The sequence below is a fragment of the Columba livia genome, chromosome 2 (assembly GCF_036013475.1).
Source record: "Columba livia isolate bColLiv1 breed racing homer chromosome 2, bColLiv1.pat.W.v2, whole genome shotgun sequence".
Taxonomy (NCBI): domain Eukaryota; kingdom Metazoa; phylum Chordata; class Aves; order Columbiformes; family Columbidae; genus Columba; species Columba livia.
In genome coordinates, this window is record NC_088603.1 from 124337471 (window position 1) to 124355467 (window position 17997).

The 17997-nt window shown below is 37.4% G+C and overlaps 1 protein-coding gene across 10 annotated transcripts in view; it reads right to left on the reverse strand.

The window, feature by feature from the left end:
* Positions 1 to 17997, reverse strand: part of ASPH (aspartate beta-hydroxylase) — a 111744-nt gene that overhangs the window by 21920 nt on the left and 71827 nt on the right. For all 10 annotated transcript variants that reach the window (XM_065053634.1, XM_065053641.1, XM_065053636.1 and 7 more), the window contains 6 exons: positions 15306 to 15394; positions 13146 to 13232; positions 9857 to 10007; positions 8693 to 8829; positions 3526 to 3624; positions 2758 to 2847 (listed from right to left, as the gene is read on the reverse strand). In XM_065053634.1, coding sequence (XP_064909706.1) covers positions 2758 to 2847; positions 3526 to 3624; positions 8693 to 8829; positions 9857 to 10007; positions 13146 to 13232; positions 15306 to 15394 — 653 coding nt within the window. The remainder of the gene's footprint in view (positions 1 to 2757; positions 2848 to 3525; positions 3625 to 8692; positions 8830 to 9856; positions 10008 to 13145; positions 13233 to 15305; positions 15395 to 17997) is intronic.

The following is a 17997-nucleotide window of genomic DNA, read 5'->3' on the forward strand; positions in this document are numbered from 1 at the left end:
ACCAAAAGACTTATTGAGACAAAACCCACAGTACTAACTCTTAAGGTAAAGAGGAATCATTTTACGGAGAGGGTCTAATGGAAAAGCAAAATGTACATCAGATAAACACATCTCTAGGAGAACAATTCATGTCAGCTTCATTTACCTTGAAACCAGTAAACTAGAAGGAAAACCAAAATATTTTAGACACAAATCAGCCATGAGAACAGTGTGTGACTTACTAAGACTTACAAAAAGCTATGGGAAATTCTTCATGGATTATTTCTAAAAATTTCCAGGTGTCATCTCAGAGATCTTTTACTTCAGATATAAGGTAAGAAATTACTTTGGGTGGGTTTGTTTTCAAATTTTTACCTAAGTCTCTATATTGTAACCACAGATTATATTTTGAAATTTTCTTTAAGCTTTTAAACAAATGTGGTACTCTGATTTTTATAACCCTCTTGAAGTACGGAGGAAACGCAGCGTGAATGAACAGAATAACAGCAGACCACATATAAGCTTTCATCCTTTTCTTTCCATAAAGAAGCTCTGTAAAATTGTACATGGGTCAAAAACAAAACAAACAAACAAACACAAAACAAAAAAATATTATCTTGGGGTAATACACAGTGTATCTTTAAATTTTGATGTCATCTTGGTTGTCTCTGAAATGGAAGCATTATGATTTATAACGTCTGTTTCCTGAGATGTAAGTTGTATTAGCAGTGGGATATCAATAGATCGCTCCTGCTGACTGCCTGCGTTCATTTGCAACGTCTGGAGTTGGCCCAAATGATAAGGTGGATGAATTACTTGTTCCAGCCACTGACTGATGAGTATGAATGTTGCTGTTCTTTAAGATACATCAGCTATAATGACGATGTATAACACTGTTAATCCTTATCTATTGGAAGAACTGTGCTATGACGCTGCCTTTGACAGAATGGAGGAGGTTTAGGTTGCCTAACGCATCCTTTCCGTCCCCAGTTTCCATGAGAAACCTTTCTTTTCACATGCAGATCTTGGTAGTGGAAAGAGGAAATAATGATCGCTGTACCATTCAAGAGAGTTACAATAGTGTATCTTCTTTTCCAGAAATGAAATTGTTTGAGATGTACTCAGTTTATATATTCTGTGTGAACAGTATTTTGCTCTATAATACCTTCCACAGTTTTAATTTATCTTTAGCAGTCAATTTGGCATTTTATCAAATTATAGTTGGAAAGAGCATACTCAAATGCTGTTCCCCTAACACTTACTGAGACTACATTCATAATTCCTAATTTAACTCTAATAGATTAATATCTACCTTCCACAAACCTTCAGTGATAGCAATTTCACATGTTCCTTAAATATTGATCTGTTTCCTTGATTAAATCTTAAAGTTCAGCAAATCTAGCAAGGTCAGTAGGAAAAATTTAGATTAACAGTGGACTTCCAAGTGATAAATTTAAAAGTCTCCTCTGTCTCAAGAAGTTAATTTGTCATTGATTAAAACTTTTTCTGCAGCAGGTTTGACATCAACACATAATTACCCTGGCTATTCGGATGACATATGTTAAGTACATCTGTGTGGTATCTTAAGTCAAATGTTGCAATGGGATGCTCTCTAGGCTCAACTATTCAACCCAGAATACCCCATGAAAGCATACAGGCCTTTCCTTTTTGGTTTTCTGTTGAGAGAAGGACAGACAGACAGAGTGAGCATGCAAGCAGCCTGTGTGTGTGTGTATGCAAGCATACAGGTGTTTAATGGCAAAATGAGGCCAACTAATTCTCACTTGTAAATGAACTTTTAAATTAAAAAAAAAAACTTAACTGGAAGCATATTTTACTGTATTTTCAGAGAAGGCAACCTTACTTAAAAAAATCAAATATTATTACATTTCAGTGTTCTAGATCTGCTGTATGTATAAGGTAATAAAAGTTCCATGATTTATTAAAAAAAGGCAAGTTAATGTGAGGAACTAGGCTGGAGTGAGATCCCATACAGAGGCTCCGTTACAGTTCACCTGTCTATAGCTCATATTGGAGAACTGCCTGCTGACTGCATGAAGATATTCAAGAGGTAAGCATTCTTTACAGAATTTTATGTATCTATATTTCATACATATTACTAGATAACTAATTACAAAGATTTTCATGGCTCTTTCCACGATGCTTTTTTATGCTTACTCTTTTCACCTTTCCTACCTAGTAACCCAAGTGGGGTTTTTTTGGTTGGTTGTTTATAAATTCATGCACATAGTAAAGTTCATTACTAATAACAGTCTTCAATAAAGGCCGTTTGCTCCCCGCTACCGTGACAGTAGTGCTAATTTACACATTTAAATTTGCGGTTTAAATTAAATTTGCTTTTAAATTAACAGACTAGAAACTCTTATGACTTCCAGTTTGTCTTTCTTTGGCATGCAACAGATTTCTTGCACAAATTTCTGCTTTTCTGATCTGTTTGCTAATTTATTTACTGAGCAAACACCCTAACTCTAAAAAACCACCTTCATTATTTTTTTAAAAAAATTTTGGTCCTTTGGTTCAAACTGCCCCATGCAAGCTTACATTAGTTCTAAAGTAAGGGATGATAAGAGACCGTATTGTAATGCCAATGGCAGATTTTTCTCTTGCTTGTCTTGACCTCTACACACACATGCTGGATTGTTGCTGCAATGGGACTACTCATGTTTTCAATATTAAGCCCATCGTTACAGTGTTTTCTGGGATTCTGCCATCCCTCATTGGTTTAGACTTTAAAGCAAGAATATGTTAAACACGTACATCTTTGTCTCCCATTCTCTGCAAGGCATCACCCAGATGAAAATAAAAGCGTCCATCATCTGTGCCAGGGTCACCAGACTCCAGTCCTTCCTTACAAAAAAAAAAAAAAAAAAAAAAAGAAAAGTATAAGAGAAACTTCAATAGGACTTCTATAAGAGTTCACTTGATTGCTGTACATAGGCTGTCAATATTACGCAAGAGACAGGTTATGAAATTGGCTACAGAATATAACCACCGTGGTAACCTTGAACTTAGGCTGAATGAATACAACACTTCGGTAAAAAGCCATTGTGAAATGTTATCAGGTTTTCCAAATCTCATGGTCTCTCCCCTCAGTCCCTCCAAGACAAAGGTGTATTCAGAGATGGACATTTGCCCCTGACCCTATAAACATATACACAAGCATTTCAGAAAGCTGGATTAAGCTGGATTATTTTGTAGTATTCCTTTTCAAACACTCAGAGGTACACAAAAGCCTCCTCTGGATCTTTCAGGAACCTTAAGTTTGCAGCATACTGCCAACCTCAAAACAATTTGAGGCTCACAGCTGTTAGATAACCACTAATAAAACAAATACTTGCTGTTTAAGAATTGATGAGTCTCAATGTACTGGCTTGTTTCAGTTCATAGGCAGTGATACAGCACTATAACTCCAACAAGTAGCTTTGTAGATTTGTAATTAGTATGCCTCTAGCCTGACATGATTTATACATTCCAATGTATTTTTTACTGGTAAAACATTTACTGGGGGTGATAAAAGAAAATTACCATTAGGTAGGGTATGCTCTCTGCTATCTTGTTTTCTGCCTTCAGGATGAAGCCATAATGTACTTTGGCAAAGCCATCATCTGGAGCCAGACTTAGAACCTGTTTGAGAGCAAACGAATTAAATACTCTTGTATGGATCTATGCAAATTAACAAACTTGTGTACATTATTACTATTTCGTGATACAGTGTCATTTTCTTCCATTGCTGACTCACAGTTAAATTCTTGGCCTGGCCATACTTTCTTTTCCTGATTCACTTTTGTACTTCTTCAGAAAAATCTATTACAAGCCAAACTTTAAAATCTCAGAAGTAAAATTATTCCAGCTGGAATCTCTGAATTACTTTATTTTTTATTTGTCTGTCCTTCTCCACCCTCTCTTGAAGCACAGCATGCTACATTACAGAAGTAATACTCTTCATTAACACTTAAGTTACCTGTCCCAGGTTTGACTAATCTGAACAAAAGCATCTGCTCTTGAAAAAGTCTACAGCACAGTCATGGGAAGTGTAGCACAGAAATATACTCCAAACAGTTTAAAATCAGATAGGTTTCTACCGGTGTCAAACTAGTCTTGGCAAGAGAAAATATACTATGCTTTGAAGCATAGTGACTACAATTTGGAAAGATGCTGTAAAATAACGCCTGCATCACGTGATGGGACTGTGCAAACCCTGGAACACAAAGGGCATTCTCAGCACAAAGGTCAACTTGAGCACTCTTTGGAAGGTCTTACACTTTCCTGGCCAAGAGAAAGAAGGTAATGCAAGGTCTAGTGCATCAGTGATTCAATGTACTTTCACACTAGAAGGTGATAGATAAATTATTCTTGCATAGTTGTGTGCTACACCCTTTGACCGAGACCAAGACCTAGCATGCTAAATTAAGCTAAAAGATTTTGTACCCTGAACAACATTCATGTAACATCTGAGTTACAACCTGGCTTAATTTTGCAGGAAAGGAAAACTCATAAGTGAATATTCAGAGACGGATACTTCATGAGGACTGTGCAAGACAAAGATATGTGAGTAAGGGGACAGTTGTAGGCAAGGATCAGTGTATGGGAGAGTGTTTCAGGGAAAGGAGATGTGAAGCTGGCTGGTCTGAGTTCTGAAATGTGTACCTCCAACATCACTGAGATAGCTTAAGTGTGTTTAGTCTGTCTCAGCCAAGAGGAAAATTAAAAAATATCTTGATTTACTTCCCAGTTCCACATTTCTGTGATATATATATTCAATATCATTCATACCTCTATGCAATATCAATTACATGGTCAAGTTAATCTGTTGTTACACTTCCTTCTCTCCTTAAAATAAAGGTGGATGGTCTTATGAGGACAGACCCTCAGTCTCTGAGGATCATCACAAGAGCCTGTCAGTCAGTGGAATTACCGAGGCTGATACCTGCTGAGTGTCTACAAAACAATGGACAGATGAGCAATTTATTTTGCCTAAATCCATTTTTGAAGCTACTAAACTTATGCCAAGGATAAAATGTCTGCATACATTATAGTCATTTCCCTCTGCCTTTTCCAATCACTGTCTAAACTAATTTTTCAATGAAAATAATTACAAGCAAAACCGTACGTTCTCGGGGCCAATTTCTCTGCTTTCTCAAAACTTATTACATACAAACTACATCCAAACAAAACCAAAATCAGCACAATGTGGGTATAAAGTGTTATGAGTTAAAAATAGCAGCATTTCACTTATTTTTGCAGAAAAGAGCTACTATGAAGGAATAATCAATTTGAGAATCTATCTGAAGTGCATAATAAGATACATTATTAGCAAAAGGTGAACTCAGCAAGTCATAGCAAGGATGAGCTTGATTCCTAGTATAAGAATACACTACCACCTTATGCATCTTATACCTTTTGACTACAGCATTCTGTGTATAATTTTGATCCAAGAATCTGTACCTGCAGGGTGGACTGAAATGACTGACAGAAATATATATTAGCCTTATAATTTCTTTACAGTTCCTTTAACTATAGGATAAAGCTATCTGATTAATTAAGACAGGATAGAATTTTCTGTATTACGGTTCATTTAAACCATGCCGAGTTGCATTAAGGAATGATCTACATTCAGAGCCCCTAAAGAGAAGTGAAGAGATACAATCAGCAGAAATTACACTGGAAGTATTTAATGTAAATTGTATTACTCTGTTGCTGTTGCTGCATGCAATATTAATTATGTTTAGAAATAAGTTTTACTAAACTGCTCATAGCCCATTAAATATTAATCACGAACATAGAAATTAACCTCTGGGGCTATCAGTGGTTAATTAGCCAGGGTAGAGTACTGTGTTAATGTGGATATTCTGCTTTTGGTACCTGAAATAGCTCAATCAGAGCTGGCTTATGCACATCTGTATGATGGTGCACAGAGCCATGCAGACATGCCTCAGCATGGCAGGCAGAAATGCTGCTACTGGCACAGCAACTGGTCTTATAAAGTTCTCTTCTACTATATTTTATCATAATCCACAGATATTTGAAATCTGAAGTATATAAAACTAAATACCAAAGTAATTACATAGCAAACTCATTACCCTCTTATATTTATACAAAGTCCCGCAATTACAACACTGAGAAATTCTTACAGCTGCATTCTTAGCAGCAAAAAACTGAAAAATTGCAAAGGAAAACCTGCCCAAAAGGACTATGTTTTTGGTTCTCTTCAAGTTCCTTGCAGCTTCAAAAGCAGGTTTGGTTAATGTATTCTATATTTAAATGCTGATGTTTCCAATCTTCTGAGAAATTTTTGCAGAAAGTCAAAATTATTTAACCTAAACGTTTTATGAAGGGACCTACAAAGTAGCCAGAGTAGCAAAGCAACATCTGAGAATACCAGAAAAGCCTGAGAGAAAAAAAAAAAGGTATTATCAGGGTTTGGCTCCTGCTTCCAACCATGCAGATGAACATCCTCCTTGTCTTTACGACAAGGATGAGAATCCACTCAGACTTCCAGATATGGGAAATGGAAAACTGGACTTTTGTTCTCAGGAGATGGCACTAATCATGCTGACTGTTCTCCAGCCTAAATAACCAGCTGAATACTGTACCACATCTGTACTAAACAAGCATTGCAACAAGTGTGCCAACACCAACAAGATCATCAGGTCCACAGCTGAATGAGGAGGGTGCCCTCATGACAGATGATACAGAGAAGGCAGAGTTACTGAATACCTTCTTTGCTTCTTTACTGCTAAGACAGGCCCTCAGGTATCCCAGACCCTAGAGATAGAAGAGAAAGTCTTGCAAAAGGAAGACTTTCCCTTGGTTAAGGAAGAACAGGTTAGCGATCATCTACACAAACTGGACATGCACCATGAGCCAGCACTGTGCCCTTGTGGTCAAGAAGGCCAATGGCATCCTGGTGTGTATTAGAAGGGATGTGGTTAGTTGGTCAAGAGAGGTTCTCCTCCTGCTCTACTCTGCCCTGGTAAGACTGAATCTAGAATACTGTGTCCAGTTCTGGGACCCTCAGTTCAAGAAGGACAGGGAACTGCTGGAGAGAGTCCAGTGTAGAGCAACAAAGATGATTAAGGGAGTGGAGCATCTCCCTTACGAGGAAAGGCTCAGGAAGCTGGGGCTGAGACTGAGGGGTGACCTCATTAATGCTTATAAATATGTGAAGGATGAGTGTCATGAGAATGGAGCCAGGCTCTTCTTGGTGACAACCAATGATAAGACAAGGGGCAATGGGTACAAACTGGAACACAGGAGGTTCCACTTAAATATGAGAAGAAGTTTCTTCTCAGTGAGGGTGCCAGAGCACTGGAACAGGCTGCCCAGGAGGTTGTGGAGTCTCCTTCTCTGGAGACATTCAAAACCCACCCGGACGCCTTCCTGCGCAACATCATCTAAGAGTTCCTGCTCTGGCAGGGGGATTGGACTAGATGATCTTTTGAGGTCCTTTCCAATCCCAAACATTCTGTGATTCTGTGAAATCCATGGGCCCTGAGGGGGATGCACCCATGAGTGCTGAGAGAGTTAGCAGATGTTATTGCAAAGCCACTCTCCATCATCTTTGAAAGGTCTTGGAGAACAGGAGAGGTGCCTGAGGACTGGAGGAAAGCCAGTGTCACTCTATTCTTCAAAAAAGGCAAGAATGACGATCCAGAAAACTACAGGCCAGTCAGCCTCACTGTCAGAAGACAGACAGAGAGCCGGGTCTGTTCAGCCTGGAGAAGAGAAGGCTGAGAGGGGATCTCATCAATGTTTGCAAATATCTCCAGGGTGGCTGTCAAGAGGATGGGACCAGGCTCCTTTCTGTGGTGCCCAATGATAGGATGAGGGGCAACAGGCACAGACTGAAGCACAGGAGGTTCCATCTGAATATGAGGAGAAACTGCTTTGCTTTGAGGGGAACAGACTGCCCAGAAAGGTTGTGGAGTCTCCTTCTCTGGAGACATTCAAGACCCACCTGGACACATTCCTGTGCAATTTACTTCAGGTGTACCTGCTTTAGCAGGTGGGCTGGACTAGATCAGGTTCTGACAGCTTGTGCTCTGCCCGTGACATCAAGCTCCACATTTGTCAGACAGTTTCCAGATGTTAACAGGTTTTCTAGATCACAGGAGCAGAGTGGCCTTTCCTGGCACTGAAGTTTCCCCAGCCTAATAACTGTAGTATAAGACAGGAATATGAATCCAATGAACTGTCCACATCACAAGCCCCATGAAAGAAAAACAGAATTTAGGTTGCCTACAAAAATAATGATGAAAACAAAGGCTAAATAGCTGTGTGAGTACTTAATTGCTTCATCACATGGTTAGAGACAGTGTTCCTGTAAAGAAACAAGCTTACTTTTGCTTTCCATGTCCTGCAGATGTCTTTTATATACTATGGATTACATCTACATGTGTTTTCAAGTATATTCCAAATCTGGCTAGCAGAAGGTATAGGAAATCAAATACTATTAAGCATATGAAAAGCATCTGCATTTCTCTATGAGCAAAAACATTTAGCATGACACTATCAGGAAATCTGAATTGAAATTAGAAAACAATTAAGAACTGCACTAGAAAATAATCATACATATATTAACCCTTCAAAACCTGACATGCGAACTGTTTAACAACTAAAAAAGTAAAAAGCAAGCAATCTTTAGAATGAACAAGTGAATGCAAATAATACTTTTCCTTGGATGAAAACTCACCTCTTCATACACTTTCTTGGCATTGCTGTTATCTCCTATCAAGAGGTAGCCAACACCAAGGTCATTCTTGATTGAAGTATCACTGGGAAACAGCTGAACTAATTTCTGTAGAGTAACCAGGGAACCCCTCATACGACCTAATTCAGTTGAACAAGACTTGATTACAACACAGGTATGAGTAACAGCAGTAAGATGCTTACACAACACCTGAGAAAATACAAATCAGAGCCAGGTGTCCCACCTTCACTAACAACCAAGAAGCAGAACTTGGAAAACAGTTGTGCAGTCAGGAGTGTGTTCAGCTGCTTGATTGTTACTGGGGGTGTGGCCATAGAAGGACTATTTCAGGAAATCACTGTGGATGCCCATCATGCAGTGTTATGGTAGCCTCTAGTGGAGAATCATTCGTAGTGTAGCAGTAACAACAGTATTTAAGCTTTAGTTGCTCTTTCATACACAGATGTCCAAGAGCTCAACAAAACTAGGTAGATATCAAAATAAACTTAGTCTTAACTGATTAAGTAATTAAATTCACTACGAGCAACAGTTCTATTATAGTCCTACTATGAAATTAATCATGCTTTACATGCTTAAAATGAAATATGTTCCTTGATTTCTTAGGTGGGGTCTAGCTGAGGAACAGCAAGATCAAAACAAGTTGATATTATAATCCAACCCATGAGAACAGAACTCTTTTCGCCACTGAAGTTGTCTGTGCCTCGTACATCACAGAATAGAGATCTAAACTTTCAGGTGTTATGCCTGAATTCAGTTCTGTTCTTCTCTGTGCTTAGTGAAGGTTTATTCTAGGAATGTTTATTCTGCATATGCCATTAGTTTCCTCACTATTTCCCTTATCTTCAGTAGAAAAAGACAAACATTTTCTTCTTTCTGTGCCAATAAAAATTTTTCACCACCTCCCAAAGCTTGCCGTAGCATCTAGTGCACTGTTGTCTACAGGCACTATTATCATACAAGCAATTATATATATTACTTCCCCAGAAAAATTTTAAATGCTTATGAAAAATATTTAAAATGTTTTAAGAGATTAGGAACACAAATCCTACTGAAAATTCAATGGAATTGGCACTTTTAAGTCCTTAGTGATCTTTTGAAAGTCTCGCTTACACTTCCATAATTCTTATGCCACCCTTCACATCTTACCAAGAAACTGCTGCCTGTCTGCTTCTCGTTTCAAGCTCAGTTTTATCAGATCTGAAGGGACATTAGGCAGACTGACCACCTCATCATAGGTGTTGATAGCTTTTTGCAGCATCTCATTACTTCTCATTTTCTCAGCTAAGTCATCTTCTGACTAGAAAGAATCACAAACTCATTATTAGAGCACATGATAATCCATTAGTCTTAAGTATAACTTTGTTTTCTTAAAAGGCAAAGTATGCAAATGTTAGACTATAGGAATAATTTTAGAATTAAATTTAAAATATACAAATTTTGGCAGAACAATGGAAAACTGTTTTGGTTGTACTTTTTGGTAAGGCAGATTAGAACGACTGCTAATTCTTGTTTCTGCAAACTGTTTGAAAGTGTAAGTACCAGAAAATTTTCAGCTAAAACATGCACTAACACAAATTTTTGGTTAATATTTGTATAAATCATTAATTTCTGCTTTCAAAACTAAATGAAGCAATCAGTTTTAATAATAAAGAAGAAATGTAAATTGTTGCCTATGGATTATTTGTATGCTAAGTCTCACACTGCCAGTAATAGGCAGATCAAAACACATCAACAAATATTTTGTTCATTGATTCTGACATAATTTTATTTACATTCTTTCTTAGAAAACAAATTAGGAATTGGCTTTATTCCTGCATATGTTGATAGAGTATCTACCCTACAACTCTTTCAGAACTTAAATTTGTTCAACAAATTCAGGAGCAGAGCAGAGGATATGTGAGATCTCTACTGTGAAATTACAGCTTCAGTGAAGCTCATGGAAGCTCTCTGGTATGGAATTTTCATAATCTGTTTCCACAGCTGAAAAAAATAAGACTATATCTCAAATGCTGAATTTTTAAAGAGTTACTCTGAATTGTTTCTAGAAATACATGCATTTTCATGTGTTTAATGCATTCTTTCCATATACTTTTATTTGTATTGGCTTATGTTCTTTCTTTAGTCAATTAGCAGAGAAAGGTGTAGATGAATCACAAGCACCACAGGTGCAGAAGCTCTTATTGGTCTATCTAAATTCACTGTTGTATCAGTCATACACATTAATGAAACAGCTTCAACTGTGTTAGCTGTACATGCTGTAGGAAGTATCTGGAATCTTTTAGTACTTCTGTCTTTTCTTTCCTTGAGCTACTTGGGAATTGAGTACAAGAAATAACAATAGTGTTACTCATGCAAACAGCTGATCAGACGGTTTTCAGAGTTAACTTCAGAAATCAGTTTTAAGCAATAATTTATTTTTCTGATGTACTTTCACTACAAAATTTGCTTTTCCTTTTTTTTTTTCTTTTTTTGAGGGAATTGCAGGGCAAAGAATAGTAAAAGATACATAAGGAAGAAGCAAAAATAGTCAGTATAAAATGTGCATAAATTCACCAGTATAGATGCTGTAAATCATAACAGGAGGTTTAAGACCAATACACTGTTCTTTTCACCCTTAAAGAGTTAATGACTTCTGTAGAATATTTTTAATCTGGCCTAAGCGTAGCTCCAGAAATCAAACCAAGAATTGCTCACATTTCTGAAAAACACTTTAACTACGAAATCTTTTGCAGAACTTTGGGGAAAACAGTTGCCTTTTAAGGCTATTAAAAGATCCAGAGAAATTAATCCTCATGTCTTATTAGAAACCAAATCTACAAAATTAGCATGTAGTGTTGGCTCACGGTTCACAGAAATAGAGCAGCACACTCTTCTGGTGAATTCCTGGCCTTTACCCTTCTCTGCAGTTTTACCTTCAGTTAGTGATGAAAGAACAAATTTGAATGCACTGTGTTGGTATAAATACCCATTTAAAAGTAACACTGTGTTACAATGTAAATCCTAAGAATTCATCTCTCAGTGAAGGCTATGACTTTCACATACCTCCAAGAGCCTTCCATTTACACATACTGGATTCAATAAAGTTGTCATCAGTCACACTAATGAGTGTTCAGTAAAGACTAGTATTAGCTTACAAAGGCTACTGAAAATGGAAATGAATTTGTAGTTCTTTTTATACATTCCCAGAAAGTATATGCTAATTATGACTTCAGATCTTGGTCTATATGACCTTTTAAGCACTACTGAAGTAGTAGGTGGTGACTACAAATTGTTGTAAAGGGACAAATTAAGTTGTATCACTGAGGGGGGAATTCTGAATGATAACAAGCTTCACAGCTGGGCCTCATCATCTGTCCTCCTCCCTAAAAGCAGTGAGCTAATGAGGAGGCAGAAAGCACATTTTCTTAGATAGTAGAATCATTTTAAAAAAGGTAAATATTAAAAGTGTAATTTAACAGAGTTAAGTCCACCATCTATATGAACCAAGGTGGTCTCCTACTGTAAGAAGATAAATGGTTCAGCAGACTATCTCCTCACATAGAGCACGGAAGTACTCAGTCTGCTGTGTATCAATTGTTTGTGTGATAGTTGTTCGGATCATCATGGCTTTGGTTTTAGCATGACTCCTAATAACCAAGTGAAAACTGGTTGTGATTCCAATTCAAGTGCCTCATTAATTGTATAACAGCACAATTCCCTTCTACGGTGAGCACTTCATTTTGCTCATCTTGATTAACATGAGTTCAAGCAGACTTTTATTAAACCTAGTGCAGTAGGATTATTTTACTATTTATGAAAATACAAGGATTATTCTCTTCTCCCAACACGGCTCAAAAGTATCAGGAATGCAGAGCTTATTTTCTGATGCTCTGATGCCCCCCCCCCCTTTTTTTTTTTTTTGTGAGGGAAACATCTGAAACAGAACTCACTCCACAAGAAAAAGCTAATTAAGCCTCCTTGCCTAAGAATGTGTTCTTTATCCTTTAACACTCTCTCTATAAAAAATCCAAATCCTCTTCCCTATTCCCACTAAGCAAAAAGCAGCATTTAGCCCAGAGCTGACTGACGTGTTGATTTGCCAGCTGCAGCAAGTAGAATTTAACAGCTAAGTTCTGCCCATTGCTCCTGCACTGAGACATTAGTTGGGATTTATCTCTTACCGTTCATCAGACAGTTTTCACAAGAACCACAGGATGTATCTTATTTTTGTGTTATTTACAATACTTCCCCGTAGACTAAAGTTAGACAAAAGCTCCCCAAGTAACTGAAGAAGGATAGAGGACTAAAACAGATACAATATGACAGATCACATAATTCTTTTTTTCCTTAGGAAACATCCATAAAATTACAAATGAAGCCCGACTGGGGTTTAGAACTGTTTTGTTAAAAAAAGGTTTATTTTATCTTTTTTAACATTTATGGCTTTTTTAAGTACCTGTGCTTTCCCATATCTTGCTCGAGGACTCTGTGGATATTGATTCACTAATGCTTCAAAGGCGCTTAGAGCTTCTTCAACTTTTCCCTGGAAAGCAGAGACATTTATCAGCAATTCTATTTAATAAAAATGCTGACCTAATAACACATTAGGTTCCCCAATGAAAAAAAACAAACCAAAACAAAACACAGACTGAATTAAAAGTTTTCACAATATTTTTGTTAGGATTGCATGCCTGTGTAAGAAAAACTAGCTGTCATTTTTATGAAACAATATTATCTATCTTCCTTGGTTAAAATTAAGAGCTTTGCTTTTATTTTACTCACTTTCTCCTTGTGGACTGGCAAAAATGCTGGAATAGCAATAACCTGTCTACATAGAAATGTAAAGATTTTATTTCTAATAGCAAAATCCAAACCAAATATAACAGAGAACAGAAAGGAAGCTCTAGACTTATGTGGAAATTTCCTTTCTGTGTACTTCACATGACAAACAGTATCTTAACTACAGTTCTTCTAGGGGAAATACTGTAGACTCATCCATAGCACATGGCTGTTTCTTCTAATGTTTTGTGAAACCGTGTCCCTCAGGACACCTCACATGTGCTCTGTGTCTCTTTTCTGATGCATACAAACCCCAAATGTAACTATGGTATTTTCATGACTGATGCTTATTAGCAATAAGGACAGAGGTTGAGAAGAACCAGCTGCATCATTAGTTAGGAGGTAAGCACTGCTTGGCAAAATCTGGCATCAGATCTTGCTGCCACTTCCATCTCTTACAGATTTATAAATACAAGTGGTCTACTACATACAGTTGTCTTGCTGTCTTCAAATATTACATCTGCCTGAGTTGTTAGTGAACTTATCCTGCTTCCTACAAGACAAACATGATTGTCTGCAACTCACTAAGAGACACAGGCAGGAAAAAAGAGTCAGCCAGCTGACCCTGTGGGCTCATCAGAAGCTTCTGTCACACCTTTCTCTGATCAACCAATAGGTTAAATAACCCAAAGCATGAAAATGCTTTTTATTTTTGTATTCTAGCATGTAAACAAGGCTCTGGTGAAGATCAGCAGCAGAGGCAGCCTGAAGTTAGTGCTCTCTTTGTAGTAGCCCTTCAGCCCTGTCATGGACCTACAGGAACCCCAGGGCTGTATGGATGGCTATGTAAAGCTAAATCTGCACAGTCAATCTTCTGAAAATCAAGAATAATCCTACAGATGCAATGACTAAAATGGCCTTTATTTTACTGTACTGAAAATAGTATATCTCATTACTTGGTCATCCCAAATCCAGGGTAAAACGAAGACCTGCAGCTGTTCTCCATATACTATGACTGCCTGTGAGGCATAGCCAAGTTTTTACAAGATTTACACCCAAAAGACTTAAGGTCTCTCATGTCTAACTGTCACATAGTCTTGCTTCACTATTTAATCTCACATCTGGAAAAGGGACATCTCTGCAGAGGTCTTGTTTTCTGAAACACTCTAATAAAAGAATAAAATTGGAAGTCATCAGAAGAGGATTTGTTTATTGCTGGGGTGGTTGTTTTTTACAGTCAAGTTTTAAAATTCAGAACTACGAAGATTGATGTTAAGGTCTTGCTGCCATTGGTGAGAAGCAGGAACATCTGTTTGATGCTCTAAGCAGCTGAAGAAGAGCACAGACACTCATGGGACACATGTAGAATCCCAACAGAAACAACGCCTGCTGCAAAGATTTGCACCTAATGTTCACAAAGCACGTCAACACTTACTGAGAGATCCGTATTAACATGCTTATATTATTAAAGTTCTCTGATAACAGTTGACTTCAGTACTCAAATGGACAACAGTGATAGGACAGAACTAACCCTGTTCCACATGATTAATTTAAGCAGTGTTTTGATGATAGGAATTCAACAGTCAGGCTAAATCTTTTCAAGGTTAAAGGTGAGAAAACACAAAGGAACAGACTTACACTTATGACTTCAAAAAATTTAAGATAAACTATCCAGCAGAAATGAAATTGAAGGGCAAACACGCACTGAATACATAATTTAAAAAAGCTAATTTCACAGGAAGTAATCTACAAGTAATTCTCCCTTTTTCTAAATTATTTTTTCTTAATTCATTTTTATCCACTGCCTACAGTCCTGAGTGAAACATGCGAAACATACTTTTTTACGTAGCTTTTCTGCAGCATCTAGTTCAGCTTTAATGGTCTTATCAAACTTGTTTAAGAGCTTTGGCTTCTTCTTCTTTTTAGCTAGAAGATATAAAAAACACACAGTTCATTACTTCTTTAATATCTCACAGCAATTGTTTGGACTAACCTTTAACTAGTGACTGGTGCTGTGCTGGTAAAGTGAATGATTTTCAAATAAGGTAGTTTCAAAATATTCTGAAAAGAAATCAATTTCTAACTTATTGCAATCACAAGCTCCTGTATGAAAAAGCAATCTTCAGTCATTCAAACTTTGCAACCAGTTTTTTGATAAAGCATTTTTCATCTCGTATAGTCAAAGAATTTTTTCCAAATGGTTCAACTGCCAAGGCGGAACAAAGGGAACTGTTATTTTTCCACATTTACATGGTACTACAAAAAATATAATTACCAGGACATGTTAGTAACTTCTTCAGTTGTGCCTATATATGTCTAATTCTTTGTCAAAAGCAATTAAAAGACTTGATAAAAATCAGTTACTCAGGGTAAGAGGGACTCAAAAAGCCTTGTAGTCCAGCTTCCTGCAGACATGGAGATGTCTGATCAAGACCTTCTTTAGGTGATCAAGTTTCCACAGCTTCACAAGCTACCACATGTAGCAGAGCCGCAGCAGTACGTAGCAAACCAGTCTTGAAGTAAATTGTGTAAAGTAAATTGCATGTGAAGCAAATTGAAGTAAATTGTGTCAATTTAAACAGCTATTTACTTCATAGCAGTTCAACATCTATTTGGTCGCATTAAGTATACTAGATGTTAAAAAAATGCAAATGTACTACTGAAGAATATGACAGCACCTAACTGCTTTTCTCCACATTTGCTGTAGTTAAACTTTGCTTTTATATTTCATGAGGAAAAAAAACCCCACTTTTTCTGACACAAGTAAGGGAGATATATATTGGCTTACACAAGTAACTACTAGCTATGTATCTCTGTAATTAGTAGCACATATTTTTGCTTAAATTATGCATTACCATTTTTTCTCCCCTGTGGACAATAAGTCATTAATAGTACGAAAAGAAGTAAAATTATTTTTATCTTTATGGAAGTTTAAACAGGGAATACTGTAACTGCTACTTGTATAGCTGAATCTAAACACCATACAGCTTCACATCACAAGACTGCTGCAATGCTGTATCAAGCATTTTGGATCACAAGGTATTGTAACCAGCCATGCTTTATTCTGCTCTCAAGTTCCCGGGTGCCCTGTTCAGGAATGACAAGAGCCACCACATGCTGCTGGAAGCTGAGCTCACGACTCATTAAATGACACTTTCTCTCCAAGACTCTGATCCCACACAGAGCTTTAAGCAGACAAATCACCTTGTCTACGTTAAACCTCAGAGAAAGACCAATGACTGGGTTAATGCTAACCCAATACCAACCACATCCAAGCATTAGAGGATCTTATAAGTCTGAATCGCTGCTGCATGAGATTTAAAAACCCCTTGACTAACGTTGCTTCTTCCTATATAAGACTTACTGTCATGTTCAACACTAGACTCAGACAGCTCTGCATGAAGACCGTTTTTCTTACATTACCTTTATAAACTATCCTGCAGGATTGGCATGAACAGTTAAAAAGATGCTATTGCTTTTCAGGGGCAGAGGGAAAATAGAATTTAAGGAGGACTGAAGCTATCCTACTAAATTCCATTTACTTATTCACAAATGCCATATGAATCTTTAAATATACAAATGTATTAAGATCTATAAAGGAAAGGTGCTAAAGAAGCAATGTATTAGGATTATTATATATCTCTGTTGATCCTTCATAGAAGTGACTGTGATTTTCTAAGGCATTAGCTACCAAGAAGTTAACAAGGAAAAAAACTGTCTGACATACAGGAGCTTACTCCTTTTTCAGGATATACCACTGCTCACTACAGGAAAGACTTCGAGGCACTGGAGAGAGTTCAGAGAAGGGCAATGAGGCTGGTGAGGGGTCTGGAGCACAAGTCTGATGAGGAGCAGCTGAGGGAACTGGGGCTGTTTAGCCTTGAGAAAAGGAGGCTGAGGGGAAACCTTATTGCTGTCTACAGCTACATGAAAGGAGGTTGTAGCATGGAGGGTGTTGGTCTCTTCTCCCAAGTAACAAGTGATAGGACGAGGGGAAATGGCCTCAAGTTGTGCCAGAAGAGGTTTAGACTGGATATTAGGAAAAAATTCTTCATGGAAAGGGTTGTCAGGCACTGGAACAGGCTGCCCAGGGAAGTGGTGGCGTCACTGTCCCTGGGATGTTTAAAAGACACGTAGATGAGGCTCTTAGGGACATGGTTTAGCGCTCGATTAAGGCTATGGTTGCACTTGATCTTAAAGGTCTCTTCCAAGCAAAATGATTCTATGATTCTAAATAACACTCTTTAAAATATTGGTTTTGTTTCTCTAAACACTTCAGGTTTTCATTGTACCCTATGACTAGAAACCAAGCATTTATACTCAAGCACATAACAATGCACTTAAGGAATGTAGTTATCATGGAACGGAATCGATTTATTTATTTTTTTAATGTAATAATATAGATGGTTTTCATGTCTTTTCTTCATTCCCCATAGCTAATGTAGTAGAAATGCATTTCAATATGTAGGCAATTCCAGTCTTGCTATTTCTCACTTTAATATTATCCATTTCATAGGAAACCGATATAT